The sequence below is a fragment of the Varroa jacobsoni genome, unplaced genomic scaffold, assembly GCF_002532875.2.
Source record: "Varroa jacobsoni isolate VJ856 unplaced genomic scaffold, vjacob_1.0 scaffold_1178, whole genome shotgun sequence".
Taxonomy (NCBI): domain Eukaryota; kingdom Metazoa; phylum Arthropoda; class Arachnida; order Mesostigmata; family Varroidae; genus Varroa; species Varroa jacobsoni.
In genome coordinates this window covers 64,230-83,996 of record NW_019214080.1, presented here as the reverse complement: position 1 = coordinate 83,996, position 19,767 = coordinate 64,230, and the positions used below count along the sequence as shown (strand labels likewise).

Genomic DNA, 19,767 nt, shown 5'->3' with positions numbered 1-19,767 from the left:
GAACGTCAGAACAGAGCCGATCCTTGCTACCGTTTGTTTACATGACACTTCGCTTGGATGAACGCATCGTCGACAAACCACCTCTCCTTTCTTTGTCCGGTGGCAGTATTGGTGGCGACAATGAATTGGGCACATCTCATAGTTGTCCGTCATCGCTCGATCGCTTACACGGTATGGAGCACTCGCCTGCAGGGAGCTCCACGAGCATCGCGAAAGCAGACGACGTAGGGGCGGCAGAAACGAATGTGCAGTGAAAAATAGACATGAGCCGAAACGCACAGACGAAAAAATTCTAACAGCAGGTAGTCGATGGAAGAATGACCGAATGATGGTCCATTGCAACGATTAAGGCGCGTCGACAAATCGGTGCGGACAGTGCGGATAATACAGTGAATAGATTCAGTAGAACTCTAACATTTTTATTGTGTGTTGTGTTGCCCATGTTAGTATGTTATGAACGTATGACTAGGCGAGGGAAGAAGGCATGTTAGGTGCGGGAAACTGAGCGTACGTTGTAAAATTTTTGCTGCTAGTATTAGAAAAGAACGCCTTATTGTTTTTCCCTATTTGCAATAAACAGGAAAAAAAAAACACCGAGTGTGTGCCTTGGCTAAGGAGGGCAATAACGGACTCTTGCCGATCGTGAAAACCGTCAGCAGAGTCTATTCGCTCGGGTAGTTGTATTCATTCTGATACTAAATTTCACAAAAAACTTGCTAGTAAATCGAAAAGAAAAGTAGAATCAGAATGTGTGAACATGGGTGTTCAGGAACGTGTTCTATATCATTACATACCTATAGAGCCCATTGCCTCTAAAACTGTCGATAAAGAACATTTTTAGCGTTTGCATTAAGTCTAGGATTTGTGTGAATATGGGTTAGAAATCGAGTGATTAAAAAGAAAGTGGTGAATGACTTCGGAGAAAAAAGCTCCGAGGGCTTTATACTGATTTTTAATTCGTTGTTGAATAACCTCATGGACATTTCAATCTTTGTACGTAAATGTGACAAAATATTTATGAGATTATTAGGTTACCACCTAACCGCTAGCTAAAACAGCGGATTTTCAAATTTGAGTGCCGCCAACGGCACGTAAATACTATAGACAAGCTGTATTAAGCAAAATTAACATATAACAAGAGTAATTTTAGAGTATAATCTTTGAGGCAAGACTATTAAGATTTGTACATTTTGAACTAAAGCTCTTGCTCCTATTGAATATTAAAAATATTTGCGTTAAACACAGCAGGAATATTAGATAGTAATGTTTCATTAATGTTTACGTTAAAACAATAACTCTATCTTTCTGGAGCTTATAGCATTAACTTTTTCTTTTATTTTTTTTTGCTGAAAATTTTATTCACGAAAGATAATTTATATTTTTTTGTAATATTATCCTATTTTCATTATTCACGTCCCGACAACTCTATAGGTTTATAGTAAATGTATGAATTTTCTGACCTAACAGAAAACTGTCTAAATAAGAATATCGCTCTTTGTTTAATTCTCTTATACCTATTCAGGTTTACTTTGAAGTTGTTCCACAGGCAAGTGACGCACTTACCGAGTTCTGAGCAGATTCACCATTGATGCAAGAGAGATTTAACTGATGCGCGCTAGTCGTCTGTGAGTGCCAAGCTGATATAGTGAAGACAGCCCCTTTGGCGCTGTATGAGAATGGCAGGAGGCCCGGGCGACGTTTTGTCGCAAGACAATTCAATTTTTAAAAACCTTCAAAGCATCGTACAACTGATTTCTGACCTGCAGCGGTTGTACGAAGATAAAGACTCAGCCGACATCGAATTTGTTGTAGGGAAGGAAGAAACGCGAGTGTTAGCGCACAGTCTTATTGTTAAAACAAGGTACGTCAAGATTCTGAACATATTTTCATGGGAACGCAATTTGTAATAATAATAATCGTCTGTGCTGTATCACGTCGGACCACCTTCTATTCCATTGATATGAGTGTTCACTGGTTTTGCGCTTTTTGCTTTTGAATGATATCTTTATATGAAAGAGCAAAAAGTTATGTGGTGTATAAACCAAGGTATATGTGTCATCCATTTATTTGTACACGCTTCTCGCCGTTTTCGTTTGGCTATCATAACTCTCATAAGGAATTATTTGTGATCTTGTATGTGTGACTATTTACCGAAAACAGGTGCAGTAATTACAATGAATTGAAACTAGCCTACGGTCAGCGATCGATGCCAGGCAAGCTGTTGGTGCTCCAGATAGCTGATGTCAACGTCGAAGAATTTAACTCGGTCGTTCAGTATATTTATACAGGTAGAATTAATCTGAACGCTGCTGTAGTCTTTAAGGTGCTCGCCCTAGCCCTTGAGTTTGGCATCTCGGAACTGAAACTTACCTGCGAAGATCATATCATGAATACAATGAAGGAAAATGCCTGTGTATTCCTGAGTTCAGCTTTCGAAGGTCGTAATGACCGGCGTGAAGCGTTTAGAGAGGAAGCGGCCGTCTTTGTCGACAAGTGTACGACACACATTTGTGAGCACGCAGCGGACTGCGTCAAGTCGTCGGCGTTTTTACGGCTAAGCAAAGAGTGCGTCATTCATCTTGTGTCATCCGACTACTTGGGTATGAAGGAAGATGATGTTTGGCGCGCTGTTCTCGCGTGGGCCAAGCACCAGGCCAATGTTACTAGCAGCCCGCACAGTTGGACAGATGGAGAACGCCAACTCGTTGGACAGGCGCTCAGGGACGTCATTAATCATGTTCGAATTTTACTGATTGACAAACAGGTGTATGCTGAAGAAGTCGAGCCTACCGGACTAGTTCCCCTTGAGCTTTCACTTCAACGGTATCGGTACGCCGCTCTACCTGACACGTTTCAGCCAAAGGAACCCCATCTCACGCCACGAGCGCCTGCACCGTTTTTCAAAGACTCCAATCTATTGACAGGCAAGAACCTCGCGTTTCAACAATTGCTGAACAACTGGTTCGGAAAACCAAGCCAAATGTGGCGACGGCTCTATCTCGCTTCGGCCAACAGCTATTCGGCTGCTTCATTTCATGAGTGTTGTGATGGAATTGCACCACTTTTTGTACTTGTGCTTGGATCGTCCGGTCAGCTCTGTGGTGGTTTCACTGATGTACCTTTCGTGAGAACGAATGGAGGCCGAGCAAAATATTCGACAACGGATCGGGCTTTTCTCTTCTCGCTGATCAACTTGATTAAGAGACCGGCGACCAGATTCAACATCATTAAGAAAATGTTTGCCATCGCTTCTCATCCCGAGTTTGGACCGATTTTTGGGGCAGGCGCCGATCTCAGTATTGCCAATAACTGCAATGTTAGTATGGAATGTTACTCAAATCTTCCACACACCTATGATGGCGAAGGGGCCAGCTCCACTCTACTTATGGGAGGTTATAACTTTACGGTGGCAGATTATGAAGTGTTTACTGTGTCATAGTTTTGATCAACTTACGCATTATTGGCATACCTAGTAAATAGTATCGAACTTCCTTTGGTGTTTAGAACGTACACATAATAGCTGTACTGAGCTTAGAGGAGTCTTTCACTTTCATATGTGGTCTACAGGCCAATTAAATCTATGTATTTTGGGAATAAATTAGCCAAAAACGTCCGAACAACGATACACCCCTAAGTATCGATTACTTTACACGTTAGGTGGAGTTTGATAAGGGCGGCGCTGTGCATGGTGGCTTTGAATATCAAGCTGATATCATGACGATGCATATGCAGAACTTAACTATGCCTTGTAAATACCTGTGTCTTCCGCGATGATGTCATTAAAATAATATCGAAGATAATATCTGTTATCATGAATGTGATTAAGCACAGAGAGCCGTACCGAATTGACGCACGCACAAAATTTGGATACAATAGCATGCTCCACTTCCCAAAAAGGAAAACGGAATCTTATCAAGGCATTGTTTCTAACATAGATAACGCTGGTTATGTGAAGCCAATCAATTTGATAAAAAATCTTTGTTTTAAGAACTTATGCGCCACGTAGGCAGAACGATTTGATCAAAGATGACTCCACTTAAGGTTTCATAATCTGTACATAGAAAATGTAGCTTTTAACGACACGTTAGATGACACATATCGAGCAAGGCCAGCGATTTCTACGTATAAAAAAGGGGTCAAAGTATGTTTACTCTGAAATAAGACGTAAGAATGTGCTTATGAAAATATAACTAATTAGATGCTGCTAACTTCGAACCTTTTGTTATTCTGACTATAGACTAAATACAAGTTCGTCGTTTTTTTTTCTCGTATATCTCTCCCTAACTTTTTGAAGCAATTTTCTACAGATTGTTATCGACTCCTGACGTACTTGTAGCCGTGAGAAGTAAACATTGCCATAGTTTTCACGGTTTTAAAAATGAGTAGAAGCCCTTTGTATTCATAGCAAAACGCACGTTAAGATCAGATTTTTTTAATTGCGAATGAAGGCTTTATCGTCCACCAGCTGATCTCAGCCATTATTGTTATTAATTGTATATTCATTAACATGAATCCCTTACACATAAATATGTATAAGTCTTCATCAAGTAACTATATGTACTATATTATACCGTAATAAAAATTTCCTTTTTAGGGTAACACTATCATTTCTACATTTCATATTTTGTATTACTTATTAGAGTTCTAAAAAGTAATAAGATGGACTTGTCGTTGCTATCATATAATGAGAGTAACGACAAATCCATATAACACCTTAAGACATCGATATGGACTTCTATACACTATTGTTCATGTAGCGCACAAGTCACGACTATCGCTATAATAAAAGTAATGCGTACATAAAATACATTCGTACAAATTCTGTAGTTTTTATTTTCAGAAAAAAATTCTCTCGGAATATATTTTTTTTTCTTTTTTTCGGGGAACTTGTTCACTGTATTAATGGCCGGAACTGTGGTCAGGTGCTCAATAAACTGATCTTGCATGCGACGACCATTTTCTTCATTGTCATGCCTAAAACAGATGAATGCAATATATAAAAATCTATTCTATCTCGTTTGAGAAGCAGTTTGGCCTTCGATTGGTCAGCTAATCGAATCTTAATGATAGTTGATAAGTTACTTATTAATTACATTGAATACTCACATATTTTGATAAATAGAATCGTTCGGGTCATCTAAATAACCACTCCAAAATATAAGATAATAATACTAATAATAATATCGGCTCCACATTGCCCATAGGCACTGTTTGCGTTCGTATTATACTACCTTATAATATTTCGATGCCGTCGTGTTTAATGGAATTGTTTATGTTTACGTATGTCATGAAATATGCCTAGAATACTAATTGAAAGTAATCATAAATAAACTCAGTCATAAGTAAAAGTGCGTTTATGGTTCAATATTTTTTGCTTTACAATAGACGAGCCATATCGCACCTTTTTTTTTTTTTATAAACGTTAACTTTCGATGCGAACACTTATGTGATTGGCTTGTAGATTTGGTACGTAATTGATGCAGCACTGGTCATTGCTGTGGTAGAAGTACCTAGGTATTTCTACATCGACTGTTTCTTTTGGAAAATGTTTGTCTGACTCGGATCGCTTTTATAGGTTCTTTCATATATCTGTTCTGAGGGCTGGGTCGCTACAAATGGTTCTGAGAGACGCCGTTTTGTCCAAAGTGAGTTCATGATGAAGAATGCCTTGGTTTCTTTGGCCACTCACACGCAGTTTACATCACACGTCCGCTTTAGAACTACAGCTTCCCTATTACACTACACCTTCAAGAACACTTTCGTCCATACGCAGCATGCGTAGGTATACAAGACAACAGGTTAAAAACGGTAATACTAGCACTAATCGGAGCCGTAGCAGCAGCGCCAGCTTTAATATTCGGCCTAGTAACAACAATGGCATTTTCCACATTTAACAATGCTACTTGACAGAAGAACAGATAGAGGTTTAAACCGTTTTTGTTGTTGCACCCACGCTTTCTACTTGTTTTTGTCTTCAGAGGTATTAGGGTGATACTTCCAAAGCTAGAAAAAGTAGCTGCCAGTCATGAATCTTTTACGTAATACTATTTGTTCCGTTCTCGTGCATACATATAGAAAAAATTAATCGGGTCATCTACTAAACAGCCATTCCAAACAAATGTGTGCAGTTTTTGAGACATTACTTTTACTGATTTCGTAGAGTTAGTCATTCTACTATGCAGCATGAGCTGTCCACGGCTGGTAATAACTAAGTGATGTCGAACCCTTGGTTCGCTTTGGTGAATCATTTTCGATGGGGTTTTTTCTGCTTCGTTTCGGTCAGCTCTCGGTAACACCAGACTCTAGTTCTGCATAACCCAGGTCAAAATTTTTCTGCTTGCTAACATACTACCGTATACCTATTCTATTGGTTTGTGTATCTGCGGTGACTGCCTCATCTACTGTTTGTTATATTACTAGACGAATTTGTGTACACTCGACATTAAGTATTTAACAGTTGACACTTAGTTTAAGCATTTGCCCAGTTCGTGTATATATAGGACAGTTAATTTTTTGTAGAGTGAGCGCGGTTTCCGTAACACATCACTGCTAGTGCCGCCAGCATCATTTATGTATACACACATGTAAAGTCCTTTCTCGGTTGAGGTATTCAAGTTCATTCACGCCCCGAGGTTCCATTCGCAAAAACTCCATCTCGTCAAGATGCCTGCGTCCCATTGCAGGCAGCCTTGTATCAGGTAGAGGAGAGGAAGCGCGACATCTCTCCATTGTCGCGTATCAAGGTTATTCAGGTTTTTCCGATTCCGCTCGTTTCCGCTTTCTACGTATTCTCAAAAGTGGTATAGCCGCCTGGCTAACGCCAGCAACGGCAGCTGTAAAAGTATCGGAAGTAGCAACCCCACTGGTGGCATGGTCGACGGTGTTTCTTCGCTGTCTCGTTGTGGTGTCGTGACGGTGGAGCGTCTGCCCGCGAGCTTCAACACCGGCCCCACTTACTTCTCGCTCATCAACTCCGCTTCGAGCACTGTCCAGTCGTTCGAGTAGAAGGATGCGTTTGCTCACAACGCGATTGTACAGACGCGTTGTCTTAATCCGCAAATACCTATTTCATCATGATCATAATAGCGTGTTCAAAAATTTGTTAGTAGGATTAAGAAATATTATCTTCGCAAGGGAGTTGGTGGTGTCGCAAGGTGACGTATATTTAAATACACTTTTCAGATTTTTCATATATCTGTACGTTTTGCACTAAAAGATGTATATAGTCGTTTGCATACTGTTAATAGCTCGAGGTAAAAATTCGTTCATGACCGCCACTGCCTACCTAACCATCGAGCGTGGAGTGACGAACTCGTTCGGGACAATGCCGTCGACGCCACTCTCAAAGAAATAGAACAGCGGGAACCAGATTCTTGTGCGCTTAGAATCCATTTGCATTAGGGCGCGATTGTTTGCCAACGTATGATAATACAAAAATAGTCTTGTGGAAATGTAGAATGCAACGAACACGTCGATCGAGTAATGTTCGTGGGCAGCGAGAATGAAGAAAATCCCAAACAGATTCACCACCCACGAAAGCGTGTGCAGATAGTAATAACTTCGCGGCGAGTATTCGGTCACGAAGAAATTGAGCAAAGTGAGCACTGTAGTATGACCAGAGAACATATAGTCACCACACGTGCGAACGCCCTGAATCAGCATACCACCGCCCTACGGAGTGGAATGGAAGCAAACACAGAAATGATAACGACAGAGTGACATAGATTTCGCACACACACGCATACTTAATGAAAACACAAGTGCCAGATCACATGCTTGTCTTTTATGATTGTCAGCAGTTAAATTTGTTTGTTTGAGCGAATTGGTGTGAAATGGGTCGCATCTATCGTTGTGATCGACTGATTTGCTGCCAGTAATTGGACTTTGCCTTTTTCGTAATCAGTAGCTACAAAATTATAGAAATTCTATTGGATGCGTTAAACTATTCCTGTCGATGTTGGTTACCTGCCAAATTTGAAATGCCTGCTGAAGTTTCTGCCACACGTCCCCAGGCTGACGGGCTCGACACTCTAGATGTTTCCCTGGCACCGACAGTGATGTGATGAGCATCGTCACGCATCTGTGACCACCGCAAATGATAGAAAACAAACGCAATCCAAAAAGCCTGTAACGCTATAGTACAGCTCATTAAAAAATAATTAGTTTGTTACGGTGGTTTAAAAAATCAGAAGGCTTGCTCAGGCATAAATTATCACTTCACCAAACGCAATTTGCTCGCCTCGTGTCTGCTTTTCGTTACAGGGTCAAATTGCAGATTAAACCCTTATACTCAGCATTACGATCAGTAACAATTATAATAATAACTATTATCATTAGTACTATTACATACTCATACTACGGAACGACTATGGACAGCACGCTACTGGGTACGTGGTTGTGCCCTATTCTGTACAATCCCTCGACTGATTTGTGTCATTTCACAGATTAGTAAGTTTTTTAACTAGTCGCCGCTGTTTAAGCGTAACCTGCCTTATAAAAACTTACCTTAACAGAAATACGGATCCGAATAGGGAAAATTGGCGTCGCAACAGGATAAACCTGTGCCGATGGAAGACAAGAATACCAACCCAGATAACAAACAAAAGAACGCCGGCTAGTTCGCACATGGCGAACGCCCATGGAATGTGGGGTACGTTATCGAGAAAAATATCGGGCAATGGGGGATAAGTCTCCATTGAAGGGACCCGATCGTGAACGACAACCATGATCAATGACGTAAGCGCAGTCACCGCAAAAAAATACACCATCGCCACGACCGTTTTCCAGATCTCCGGTTTAAATCTGTAAGAAAACCACCATGCACTTTTCTGAATTAGAAATCACGATACATTTTCGAAACAGGATGAACATAAAATAACTGGCACTGGTAATTACTATAATAATTAGCATCAGTTCCATAAGAATCGAAATAATCATTTTCGTCGTTCTGGATTCGGTTCCGTGTTTAATTATATCACATGCATTTAATAGACATGAAACAAAGCAAGATGGTTTATAGCGATCTTTAGCTTCAATGATGATAAATTTATTGCTAGGCTATTCTGTTACACAATAGTTAGACTTATTTTGTAGTGTTTTCGGCTGTTATTATTCGTTTTTCTATAAAAGTGTAAAGCACGTTCGGCCAAAAACAATTTCAGTTATCTCAAATTAATACTTACTTAATTTCTGGTTTTTCTATTGCAAGGTATGCGAGACTCTCGTGTCTGGTCGTGTTGCTTGATTTAAAGCGGAGAGATTGCTCTTAAGAGAAATATCAAAACAATAAACCAAAAATTGTGCTAGAGATCAAAACTATCCATAACTAAAGCCGCTGTAGGTCACTAAAGCGAATACGATACACGAGTACTGCTTCGCTTACGTAGTTCTTCTGATTTCAATGAAAGGTGAGCCCAGTTTGCGCTGGCATAAAGGAAAACACAATGGCAATGTGCATAAAATACTTAAAGAGCTAACGGATTCTGACAACGATCGAAGGTTCGCGTTCGTCACAGCTTGCCCTGGACTAACATCAACAAGCACAGCTTCATGCTTCTAATTTAGCGGAGACAGCTATCTCCTTTTATTTAGAGCTTTCCGTTGAGTATTGCTGGTTAATCGACCTATAAAAGCGCTTATGCATCACAATCGTCGGTAAAGTACAGTATGGTCGGAAGACTGCGGCGCCAGCTAAAGAGACCTATGACTGATTTTTAAGCTTTCAACCATTTGCTACGACTTACACGATATTTGTCTATTGTGAAGCACATATTAGGTGGAATAATGTTCGTTAGCCAGCACAAGCATGTGGAATTAGATGTTCCCTATTACTGAGACCTGCTTCTCAAATTTTTTATTCCTACACAATTTTTGGGTTCGTTACTGGCATGCTCTTATTAAGAACTTCTGATCATTGAATTTTCGCTTTAACAGAGCATTCGAGCACACAACAACATATCTGTCGCCTATCCAGTTTGAGGTAAGCCGAAACGCTACGTTACGATAAATATCGATGTGGTGTTCGGTGGCGCTCCTCGGAAAACCCACCCAGACTACGTCTGTTACCGATTTCGATGCAGTAAGCGGAACCAACGCTAGAAACATGGATCCTACCGCAGTAAGACGCATTCCAAAGCTCAATTATGGGCACACCATTTTAAGGTCTCTCCCAGACTGATCGTCTAAGCGCCTTCTTTTATTGAAGCTATTGGGCTTTTCCAAAACGCTTTAAGCATCGACTAAAACATTGATTTATCTTCTAAAAAGCTATGTTCTGTACTATTCGAGGTAACGATATTTCTATTCGTCATTTTCCGCGGCATTTACTGAGTAATTGTCTCAACTGAGAGCACGACTAAGTTCGTGCAAAAAATTCACCATTTCAAACCCGTCGTAATTAATCCCCTTGTTGTCTATTCGATTTGCAACGCAAAAAGCACTATTTTTTTTTAATGGGGCTCAAATCCGAAATAGCTTTCAAATTATCTAAAATGTTGAGCCAAGTTCCACAATGGGTGTAGCTCACAGATACTGTGATGCTAAACATATTCTAGTTATCAATGGTGAGAAAAAAGCCCACCATTTCCGAAAGTAATAACATTACCACGTAACCGCCCGCCGAACTCATGATTAAGGGGAGTTCAAAGTTTATTTCGAAAAAAAAGCAGAGGCGTTATGTTAGTTCTATCTTCTAAGTTTTGTTCTTTGTTCCATTGTAGATTTTTAATTCTAATGTTATTGATAAAATACATATTACGCGAGCGGTGGTGCTATAGAATCCTAATCATCGATGTATCTTTATATACTTATATATTTATACTTATATTATACATATATTATTATACGTTCTATATTGCTATCTATGCGCATTTTCTGTCGTTCATTGCCAATACAGTATTAGTTCATTTTAAACCAAAGGATGATCATAGCAATAATTTGAAGATGGTCAGCGGCAGGATTACAATTATTTTCGTGATTCAGAACAAGATCAATCCTTTCTGTGATAGTGGCCATGTAGAACGTTAAATCCACTTTATATTTCTTTAAATTAAAAAAAAATTTTTAAATAATTTATTAACTTATGTTTTCATTGTTCACACAGCGATTAATGCACTTACCTCTTTCGGGAGTTCTCATTGAGAGGTGTCGTTTCGTCATCATTCTCAAACGAGAATATCGACGTCGTGTCACTGCGATCACTCCTGTCGGCCTCCTCATCTTCATTATTGATAATGCGGGCTTGTCCGGCTTCTGATTCGTTGTCAGAATCGTCTGATAAACCGATTATTATACGATCCGCACCACGGCGCATACGAATTGCCCGATATGAACCCAATGTATGCCTATACAAAGAGTAACATATGCGAAGCAGAGGTAAAGAAAAATTGACGTTGAAATTCAACTATAAGAAATGTCGTCCAAAAGGTGATCCCTTCTGCGCCGATATGGGTGTTTAAAAGCACGAGTTACATCCATCTGGTTATAGGAAATCTTACGACCCCAAGACTATTGAAGACTATAGAGGGTACTGGCAAACGGTCGAATTCACTGAGCTCACACGGATCGATCTACAAGATCGTGTTTAACAGGTGGCTTATGGTAATAGCCAAGGTTTTCAATATTCTAGAGCGTCAAAAGGATAATACCACATAAACCAGCTAAATCATTCAACTTCAGCTCAATTAAAACCAAAATAAGCTGCTCAATCAAAATATGTGTTATCTTAATAGTAAAATTTCTCATAACAGTTGAATCAGCTGAAAATTTATTACGTATTTACCTGTGAGCGACTTCTACTGGGGAGTAAACGGGACACGATGCGCAAGTACTTTTAAGTTCCCTGATATGTCGCGCAAGTATCTTAATATCGCCTAGACACGGCAGGCTCATTGGGGGTGACCGAAGATCCGCTTCTCGCAGCTGTAGCAGAGCCTGACCCGAGATCTTATGCTTCCTGAAGCTTCTTTCTACATCAGGAACCCCAATAGATGTAAGCCAATCGCAGACCTGTTGTGTTATATAATGGATATACCAAAACAATCTGTTGTCTACCATTTTTTGAATCATCCTTATTCCTTCTTTTTTATTTCATTCATCGTTTTTACTTGAACTATTTGTATTTGATTAAACAGGCATAATTGGAGGTGACAAAAACTAAGATTAATCATTGTATTGCAAAAATACCAAAAACTGCAAAAGTTTTTTTTTATTATCGTGATTTACGTGCGGTCTCTTCGATTGAAATTAAATAGATTCTAATTCGGTAGAAAGCTTATAAATCCATACGGCCGCACTCACTCCGTCGCACTGGAAAAGGAAGAAGATCGCTATGTATAGGAGATATCGACTTTAACACGTTTTGCAGCTGTTCGGGTTAGGGCAGTCGCACAGACCTCTGTCTGCCGGCTCTAATTGGAATAATTCCGCGTAAATCCCATCTACAAGATTCCTATTTGTTGGAAGTACGTTATACCAGTTTTCTTCGACACTATTGTTTGGGTTCATTCTAAATAAATTCGTATCAGCAAGTCTGGCATGAAACTTGACCAAAGCAACATAAAACAACTACATAACAACGATGCAAGAAGTTCGCATGTTTTGCAGAAATGCAGGAAATCCACGACGGTTGACGGCCATTTTGTGTATTGTCCAGAGCGGATATTTCACAAAAAAAGACCAGACAAGATGGCTAAATTGTACAAATAAATAGAGCAAAAGAGATTGATGGCGACAGCAGCATTATAGAGCTTTCAGAAACATTTAGCAATTTATATGACAGTATATTCTGTGTTATTCAACACAGAAATATCGACATGATCGCAGGTCTGTGACTGGAAGTATCTCTAGATGAAAGAGCTCGATAAAATATGGCAAATGAAAGGATGTAGAATTATTCCAATCGTTTTTTTTCGTTACTCTGAATTACTTACTTTTTTAGCAACATTAGTCATATCTTACACTAGATTGAATGTAATATTAATAGTATTATATTATAGAATGGCACCATAGTCATGCCACGTAGTTAGACCTATAATAAACAAGCAGGAAATCATTTTTTTCGGTTATCAGATCGAGTGTTATTATCTGATAGCAACTAAAAAAAACTAAATGCTAAAAAGCACAGCGCGAACAAAATGAAATCTAAAATACGAAATAATATCTCGTCATTGCAAATCTAGGTTGTAAGTAAACAATTGTAAACATAATGAGAATTTTACAAATGAAACGTATAAGCAGGTGCCGAAAAGAAATAACTGTTTTGAAATTTTGTTATTTCGAAATTTTCCAGTAAAGTAATTTTTTCCCTCGTACAGGTTTGTGCGTTATTGTAGTGTCGGGATTATAACAATATCAAATGATATTTTGTATAAACTAATTGAGGAACAAGTTTCATACTGTATTGGCAAGATACGAATGTAACATTTCGTAGGTCCAAATATTTGGAATATTGCTTAACATAAATAATGATAATAATAAGAACCTACTGAAACCTGTGTAACTCTTGGAATACGCTTTATTCTACTCATAAGTGTAGTAGAAGCGGCTCATGTATTACTCAATTTAGAGAAATTTCGTGGTGGCTGAGCGATCCAGTTCGTTGACTAAAAACATTTTACTGAGAACTGGCCAGCCTGTATTTTTTTTCTGAGCGCTGTATTGAGCGAAGACGTAAGCTGTCCTGCATTGATTTACACAGTGCCAGAATCATGTTCTTGTGGCAACTGGTAATATACTAATTGACTATCCAGCCCACTACGAATACGGACGAATCTACAGGAATAAACACAAAGGTCTTGCCAATTAAATATATTGCCATCATACAGATTGCTGTGCATTTTAGGTTTAGACAAATCTTAAAGAAAAAACGACGCCAGGGGTTAAGCTCTGGAAGAGCGGCTAGTACACGTTTTTCGTTTGGATACTGATGGATTTCATTCAACTACCGAATTCAGTTCAATTAGAAATACGTTTTTTCAATACAATAGTTTACTTTAGATGCTTGGCTTTCTTTTACCGTGTTTGTATAAGGTACACTCTGCGTTCTGTTGTGCCTTGTTCTAACTGTTCTCGTTACAAACAGAAATTGTACTTCGGTTTCCTGGAAGCGCAAAACGCGGCTGATGACTTACTTGCAATACGAGATGTCTTGTACTCCGATATATCGCAGACGCTAAGTTTTAGCTGAAATGCTGGAGAACGTTTCATGTTCTTTCAAAGACAGCATCGGGACTGATTTTGTGCTTCTATTCGTTGACGATCCAGTCCGACGTTATCGAACTGCTTTGCCTGTTAGTGGTCATAATTAGGGGTGCCATCCATTGCGAGCTAGCGAAAACAATGCACAGTTGGCAACTATGACAGATGGCGCACCGGACATATGTTCTGTGTCTCCAATGCTTATTCAAAAATTCCTCTATACTGACATCAAACATGGTTAAAGCATTAGCAAGACGCGTATACAGACTGAGACGTCCGGATTCGGACGAAATGTAGCTGGCTGTTTGTCGTAGCGGACATGTGTTAACCCTGTACCCTTAGCACCGCAAGGAAGCCACCTCTCTCTATGAAAAAATTAACAATATTATGATGGTGAAAAACAGTGCGTCGTTTTCGGAATCTGAGCGAAGACTAGTCGGGGTCAAATATTTTCACGCTGGACGAACCACCACCAACTAAAATCTTCTTCTCTTGCCTGAAATTGACAATCTGCGTTATTGCCACAGTTCATGCGACTTCTGAAAAACCCGGAAAAATCATGGAGACAAATCGGAAGATCCTCAGTGAGGTGTAGGTTTAAAGGCCTCGAAAATTCATAATAGCTTAAAGGGCTAACTTCGATACACCTGTCTTTGTTACAAAAATTAACGACGGTTTCGGAACAGATAATATTAATTTCTAATTGGGCCATCTAGACAAACTTCAACCGTCAGTCTTTCGAGACCTTTTGAGACCTTAAAACCCGTTTGTCGTTTTGAGCCCTTGCAATTTTGGGATTTCTGACCTGCTATTAGACCAAAGTTTAATTCCGGGTTAGATTCCGAATTGAAGTTAAAATCACTGTGAATGATGCCTATAATAAGTAGGCATCACTTCCAAGACCAACACCTCTACTGCATGCAAGAAAAATTCGTTGAAATGCGTTTTTGTTTAGATGCATTTCTAACAACAATGCATAAGAAAAATTCGGAATATATATAATAAATTTACATAGAAACCAATTAAAACTTACTGAAATCTAAGTGCAAAGGTAAATAAGTTAGAAAGATCACCATTCAGCGCTCAACATCTTTTCCTACGGAACAGCTACGGATAAACAGCGAGATAATGGCAGGATTCAGTAATAGCATAATTACAGATTCTAGCCATAATAAATAGCATTCATTATTCTTAACCAGCAGCTTAGGTTGAGATATATTCCCGAAAACGGAAACCGGTGGACAAGTTTGTGCATATCGATAACAACGACACCAAGATGACTCCTTCAACTGGAACTAAACGTACGCGAGGAAAGAATAGCTAAAGAGTGAAAAAAGCATACGCAGGCAGACTTCCGCAGAAGTGTTAGTGGTAAAAATCTACCTTTTATTGGTTATATACTGTTAACATACAACTATTTGGTCATTTGCATGAAAGATGAATCCATTGGTTCACGATTCTTTAAAAAAGAATCTGTTCATGACTACGAGCTGCCTGCTTTCCTTTCTAGAAACCTCAGGCTAATACCACCGTCCTTGGGTTATGCAACATTCAGACGACAGAATGCTTTGTCAGAAATAATACATGTATAAAATGACTGCGAATAGAAGTAACTCGTAAGGTGAAAACGTCTAAAATACGTATGTGTAATTACTGGTGATATTTGTGACCGTCTGATTTATATTACTTGCATTGTCGGACGATATAAAACATACCAGAATTTATTATTGAACACAGAACATTTTCATAGGTGGCTCTAATACTCCTCAGTTTTATTAGGACCGAGAATTCGCGGAACTGGTACGGGTATAAATAGCCCGTTGAGAATTTTTCATAACCGTTTTAATTGAGAATGCGTCAACAAGGGACCTAAACGGTTATGGTAACTCATTATTTGTTGAAGAGCGCACGGTCAAAAGCCAATCGCGCCTCTCATTGGCTCGAATTATCATTAACATCTTAACAGTTAGCTACGCATATTTCAAGTACGGTCAGATCGTTGGAAAAAATCCTCGACGCGATGAATCAACTTTGCTGGGTCATTCGAAAACGTTAACAAGATGAGTATTCAGGACATCACGACGTAAATATCTGCATCGTCCACAAGAGGACTGTCGGAAACTGGAGAAGTCAGGCTGTGAAACTGACACACTTGATCGGCTCGAAATTTCGCTATTGTTTATTACGAGCTTCAGGTTTGTTAATACAAGGCAAACTCAACCGGTAGTAGGTTTATCGTTGTACGTCACCTTACGGTTGTTCGTCTAAACATATTTTTCTCCATTAGTTAACAGTCGTAGCGATGAGACGCCGAACCCAGATGAGATCCACTAGACTCCTCTTGAGAGGAAAGTCATACATTCAAACTTAGTAAACATGAAGTTGACTAGTAGAACCTACAGAATAGACATTATAGATCTATATCCGTCAAACTGTCTTACAAGCTATAGTCCTGTTAACGTCGGCGCAGGTACGCCAGAAAAATAATCAAACTTAACCAATCGATGAGCGTAAAGTCCGTTACAATGATTATTATAGTTAGCTAGCTAAGACTAATTAGAATAGGATCGAAAACACTCCTTGTGTCCCTATAATAGATCTCTTTCGCTATAATTAAAACCATGATTATCGCATTAGTAACTGAAGTGTTATCGTCATGGCCACCGTCGTTACCAAGCCAGACTTTTTGCGGAAAGTGCCATATACTTTAATCGACAATGAATTTATTTAATTGCTGAAATAACCAACGCTAACAAAAGTACATTCGAGTTTGTTTCAGCTCATTTACATTTAATGACTGCGTCAGTTTCTATAAATTAATAAGAATGATTCCTGTTTTTTTCTCATTGGTAAGACCAAACAAGCACTCAACTTTTTACTTTGGAACAAATTGTACGGAATAACAGTTCACTGCATACACAGAATATTCGCTGGCTGGCTGACTGTCGTAACTATGTATTTTACTACTATTAGGTACCAGAGCATTGCTCGATAGCATAAGGGACTGTACGAAGGACTTCTATTAAATAATTGTCACTAGTGCTAACAATTACTAAGTCGCCCTGAATCCAAGTATGAGTTTGAAATTCAAATACTTTCGTTGGGCTTCCAACGGCTGGCTTTCGAATAACCAGCATTCTTAATTTGAGTTTTCCTGTAATCTTTTTTTGCCCTGACGTCGGTAGATTTATTATAATTTGTAGATTATCAGTAGCTTTGAGTACCACAAATAAATCAAATACGAGCGCTTCGACGCGATCTATAGCGTTGTATAAAATTGTCACCAAACTGCGAAAATGAAATTTCCACTAAGGGTCCCTATCTACAATTTAGCCGGGTTGTAAACGTGGTGCAATTGACGGCAATGATAACACTAATCGCCGCTAAAAAAACAACCAGTCGTGCCAAAAACACCCTTTTCTTTTTGTCAATTTATATTTGGCGGCTTTGCCTTATGTACATCAACGGAGATGAACAAAGGCACAAAAACACATGCACCTATATCCAGAAAAGCATGTAATGCGTCTTAAGAAATCAATACTTTTTGTCTTTTCCGCGACTGCAATTAATTTCGAATTCTAAAGCTTGAAACATTTGTCTGGATCGTAATGGAAGAGGGATGTCTACTTACTTCTCTGTACGTTGTGGTGAGCACGTCATGGTAAAAGGAAGATAAATAAAAGACAAAAACGGTCCGCGTATACTTTTCATTTCTACGCTTCTGATGGATAGCTAGTAATCCAATAAGAAGCTATGCAAATACAAAAGAATTTAATTGCCAATAAATATTTAAATATTAAACCGTAGGTGAGTTATTGCGACTTTTGTTAATTCAGGTTTGATATTCTTATTCATTCAGTAACGAACTAACTAATACGTTCTTGTCTAAATCGTTTGACGTTCCCGAGTTCAAGCTACACAAAGGACAACATATTTAACATTTCGCTCCTAGCTTCCTTCATTTATCAATTTTAGTAACTCTCTCCGAGAAGTTTTGACTTTTGACGGTTTTTGTTAAGTGAGTTAGTATTTCTAATCTACTATACTGTCTTTACATTTTTTTCACTGAAGTAGCACATCCTTTCTCTACCCTGTTTCTTTTGGTCTTTTATAACTTTCTCCGGTACTTTTATGTAAATGTCAACCTCTACAACCATTTCTATTCCACGTGTCATTTCAACTACAATCGAGTACCGAACCTTTCCATGGAATACCTGTTCCTCCAACAGATTCACATACCTCATTAATGGTCCACAGTTCCGGCGCTGTATTTGTGAACGTAGATAATGGCAGATCGCCTTCCATGATTCCGCGCACAGCGGATCTGCACTCGTATCGGCGGAATCACCTGCTACTGCTGTTGGTCCTGTTTGCTGACAATCGCAACAACTGCTAAATAACAACCACAACGCGAACTCTTGTCTTGTTTTTTTTTGCTGCCACGCCTCTGCTGTCTGCTCGTTCTTTTGAGCCCAGCTCCCCGACCACATAGGCACATATCATACGGCGTTAAGCGAGCCTTGGCCCTCTTTCCATACACGGCAGATAGAAGATTGACGAAAAATCTACACATACACACATATAGGCAACAATTTGATGTAAAACGTGGGTCGAGAGCGATTTGTCGTCACTCAAGCTGCTCACCGCTCCAGTGATCGGCATCCGAATTGAGTCCTATAGACAACGTTGGCTCCCGTTATGACCTATAATGCTTCTAATGGTCTACACGATACTAAACAAATGCTAATAATAGCCTGTAGAGCGTTCATCACATTCAAATGCCGGGTTAATGTGGGCTTGCTTAGTGTCAGCTGTGTCGGCGCTGCGGTCACTTTTACTAACTCCTTCTGGCACTATTTTCCAGCACGCCGCCCAGTGAATGGATCTTTAGCAGCAATAGAACTGGTAGTTTCACTACGAGAGGTTCGATCATTCATACTACCCCGCCACCGGGCCATCGAGAGCGCCCACACTCCGAAAACGTTAGTAACGTTAGCTGCAACGACGAAACCACACTACTAGGCGAAACCAGCTACTGGAGATTTGAGTGTAAATGGAAATGTAAGCTCTGCAGAGAGGGCATTTGAACGACAACATTTGAGTTCGACTCACCTGTGCGCTACACCCTGTTCCGCCTCTTTCGTACTGTCGATGACAGCGTCGATAGAATAAACAATGCTACAGCGGATGTCGTTCTATTACGCAGCCTGATAGTTCTGGCTGACATTGTTGAATAATGGAAACCAAAACAAATCCTCTGAGGTTTCCGCGCAACGGCATCTGCCACCTACCGATCACCCGATGTTGCCTCCTGTTTCCGTCCTAAGATTCATTCGTATGTACCTAGGTTGCTCTAGCGGACACGTCTCTAACTGTCACAGCTGCTGTTGGGTGCAAACATAAGCAGCAGTAGTTATTAACAAGCGCAATGGGAAAGGGCGACCCGAAACAAGCTACGTCAGAGACCAACTATCAACTCAGATTTCTACGCTGTGTCGACCCCTGTCATCGAACATAACAATGCTTGTTTATGAGTAAATACTACCAATTTGATAGGCTTTTTTGATTTTT

The 19,767-nt window shown here is 39.6% G+C and overlaps 2 protein-coding genes across 7 annotated transcripts; one reads left to right on the top strand and one right to left on the bottom strand.

The window, feature by feature from the left end:
• Window positions 1–214: 214 nt before the first annotated feature.
• Window positions 215–4,620, top strand: LOC111267390 (kelch repeat and BTB domain-containing protein 2). 2 transcript variants are annotated; one of them, XM_022845616.2, is made up of 3 exons: window positions 215–366; window positions 1,523–1,861; window positions 2,161–4,620. In XM_022845616.2, exons 2-3 carry the CDS (start codon window positions 1,671–1,673, stop codon window positions 3,437–3,439), a joined length of 1,470 nt encoding a protein of 489 aa, XP_022701351.1. In that variant the 5' UTR covers window positions 215–366; window positions 1,523–1,670; the 3' UTR covers window positions 3,440–4,620. The 2 variants fall into 2 exon arrangements, with proteins under 2 accessions (XP_022701351.1, XP_022701352.1); XM_022845617.2 differs by having other exon boundaries at window positions 215–507.
• A 185-nt stretch (window positions 4,621–4,805) lies between these two features.
• LOC111267388 (sphingomyelin synthase-related protein 1) lies at window positions 4,806–19,511 on the bottom strand. 5 transcript variants are annotated; one of them, XM_022845609.2, is made up of 9 exons: window positions 19,309–19,511; window positions 18,436–18,870; window positions 11,780–12,006; window positions 11,118–11,342; window positions 8,506–8,802; window positions 7,966–8,080; window positions 7,286–7,671; window positions 6,583–7,063; window positions 4,806–4,974 (listed from the first exon to the last, which is right to left on the bottom strand). In XM_022845609.2, the coding sequence occupies exons 2-8, from the start codon at window positions 18,499–18,501 to the stop codon at window positions 6,745–6,747; spliced, it is 1,635 nt and encodes a 544-aa protein (XP_022701344.1). In that variant the 5' UTR covers window positions 18,502–18,870; window positions 19,309–19,511; the 3' UTR covers window positions 4,806–4,974; window positions 6,583–6,744. The 5 variants fall into 5 exon arrangements, with proteins under 5 accessions (XP_022701344.1, XP_022701345.1, XP_022701348.1 ...); XM_022845610.2 differs by having other exon boundaries at window positions 18,436–18,761; XM_022845613.2 differs by lacking the exon at window positions 19,309–19,511 and having other exon boundaries at window positions 11,780–11,966; window positions 18,436–18,526.
• Between the last annotated feature and the right edge of the window lie 256 nt (window positions 19,512–19,767).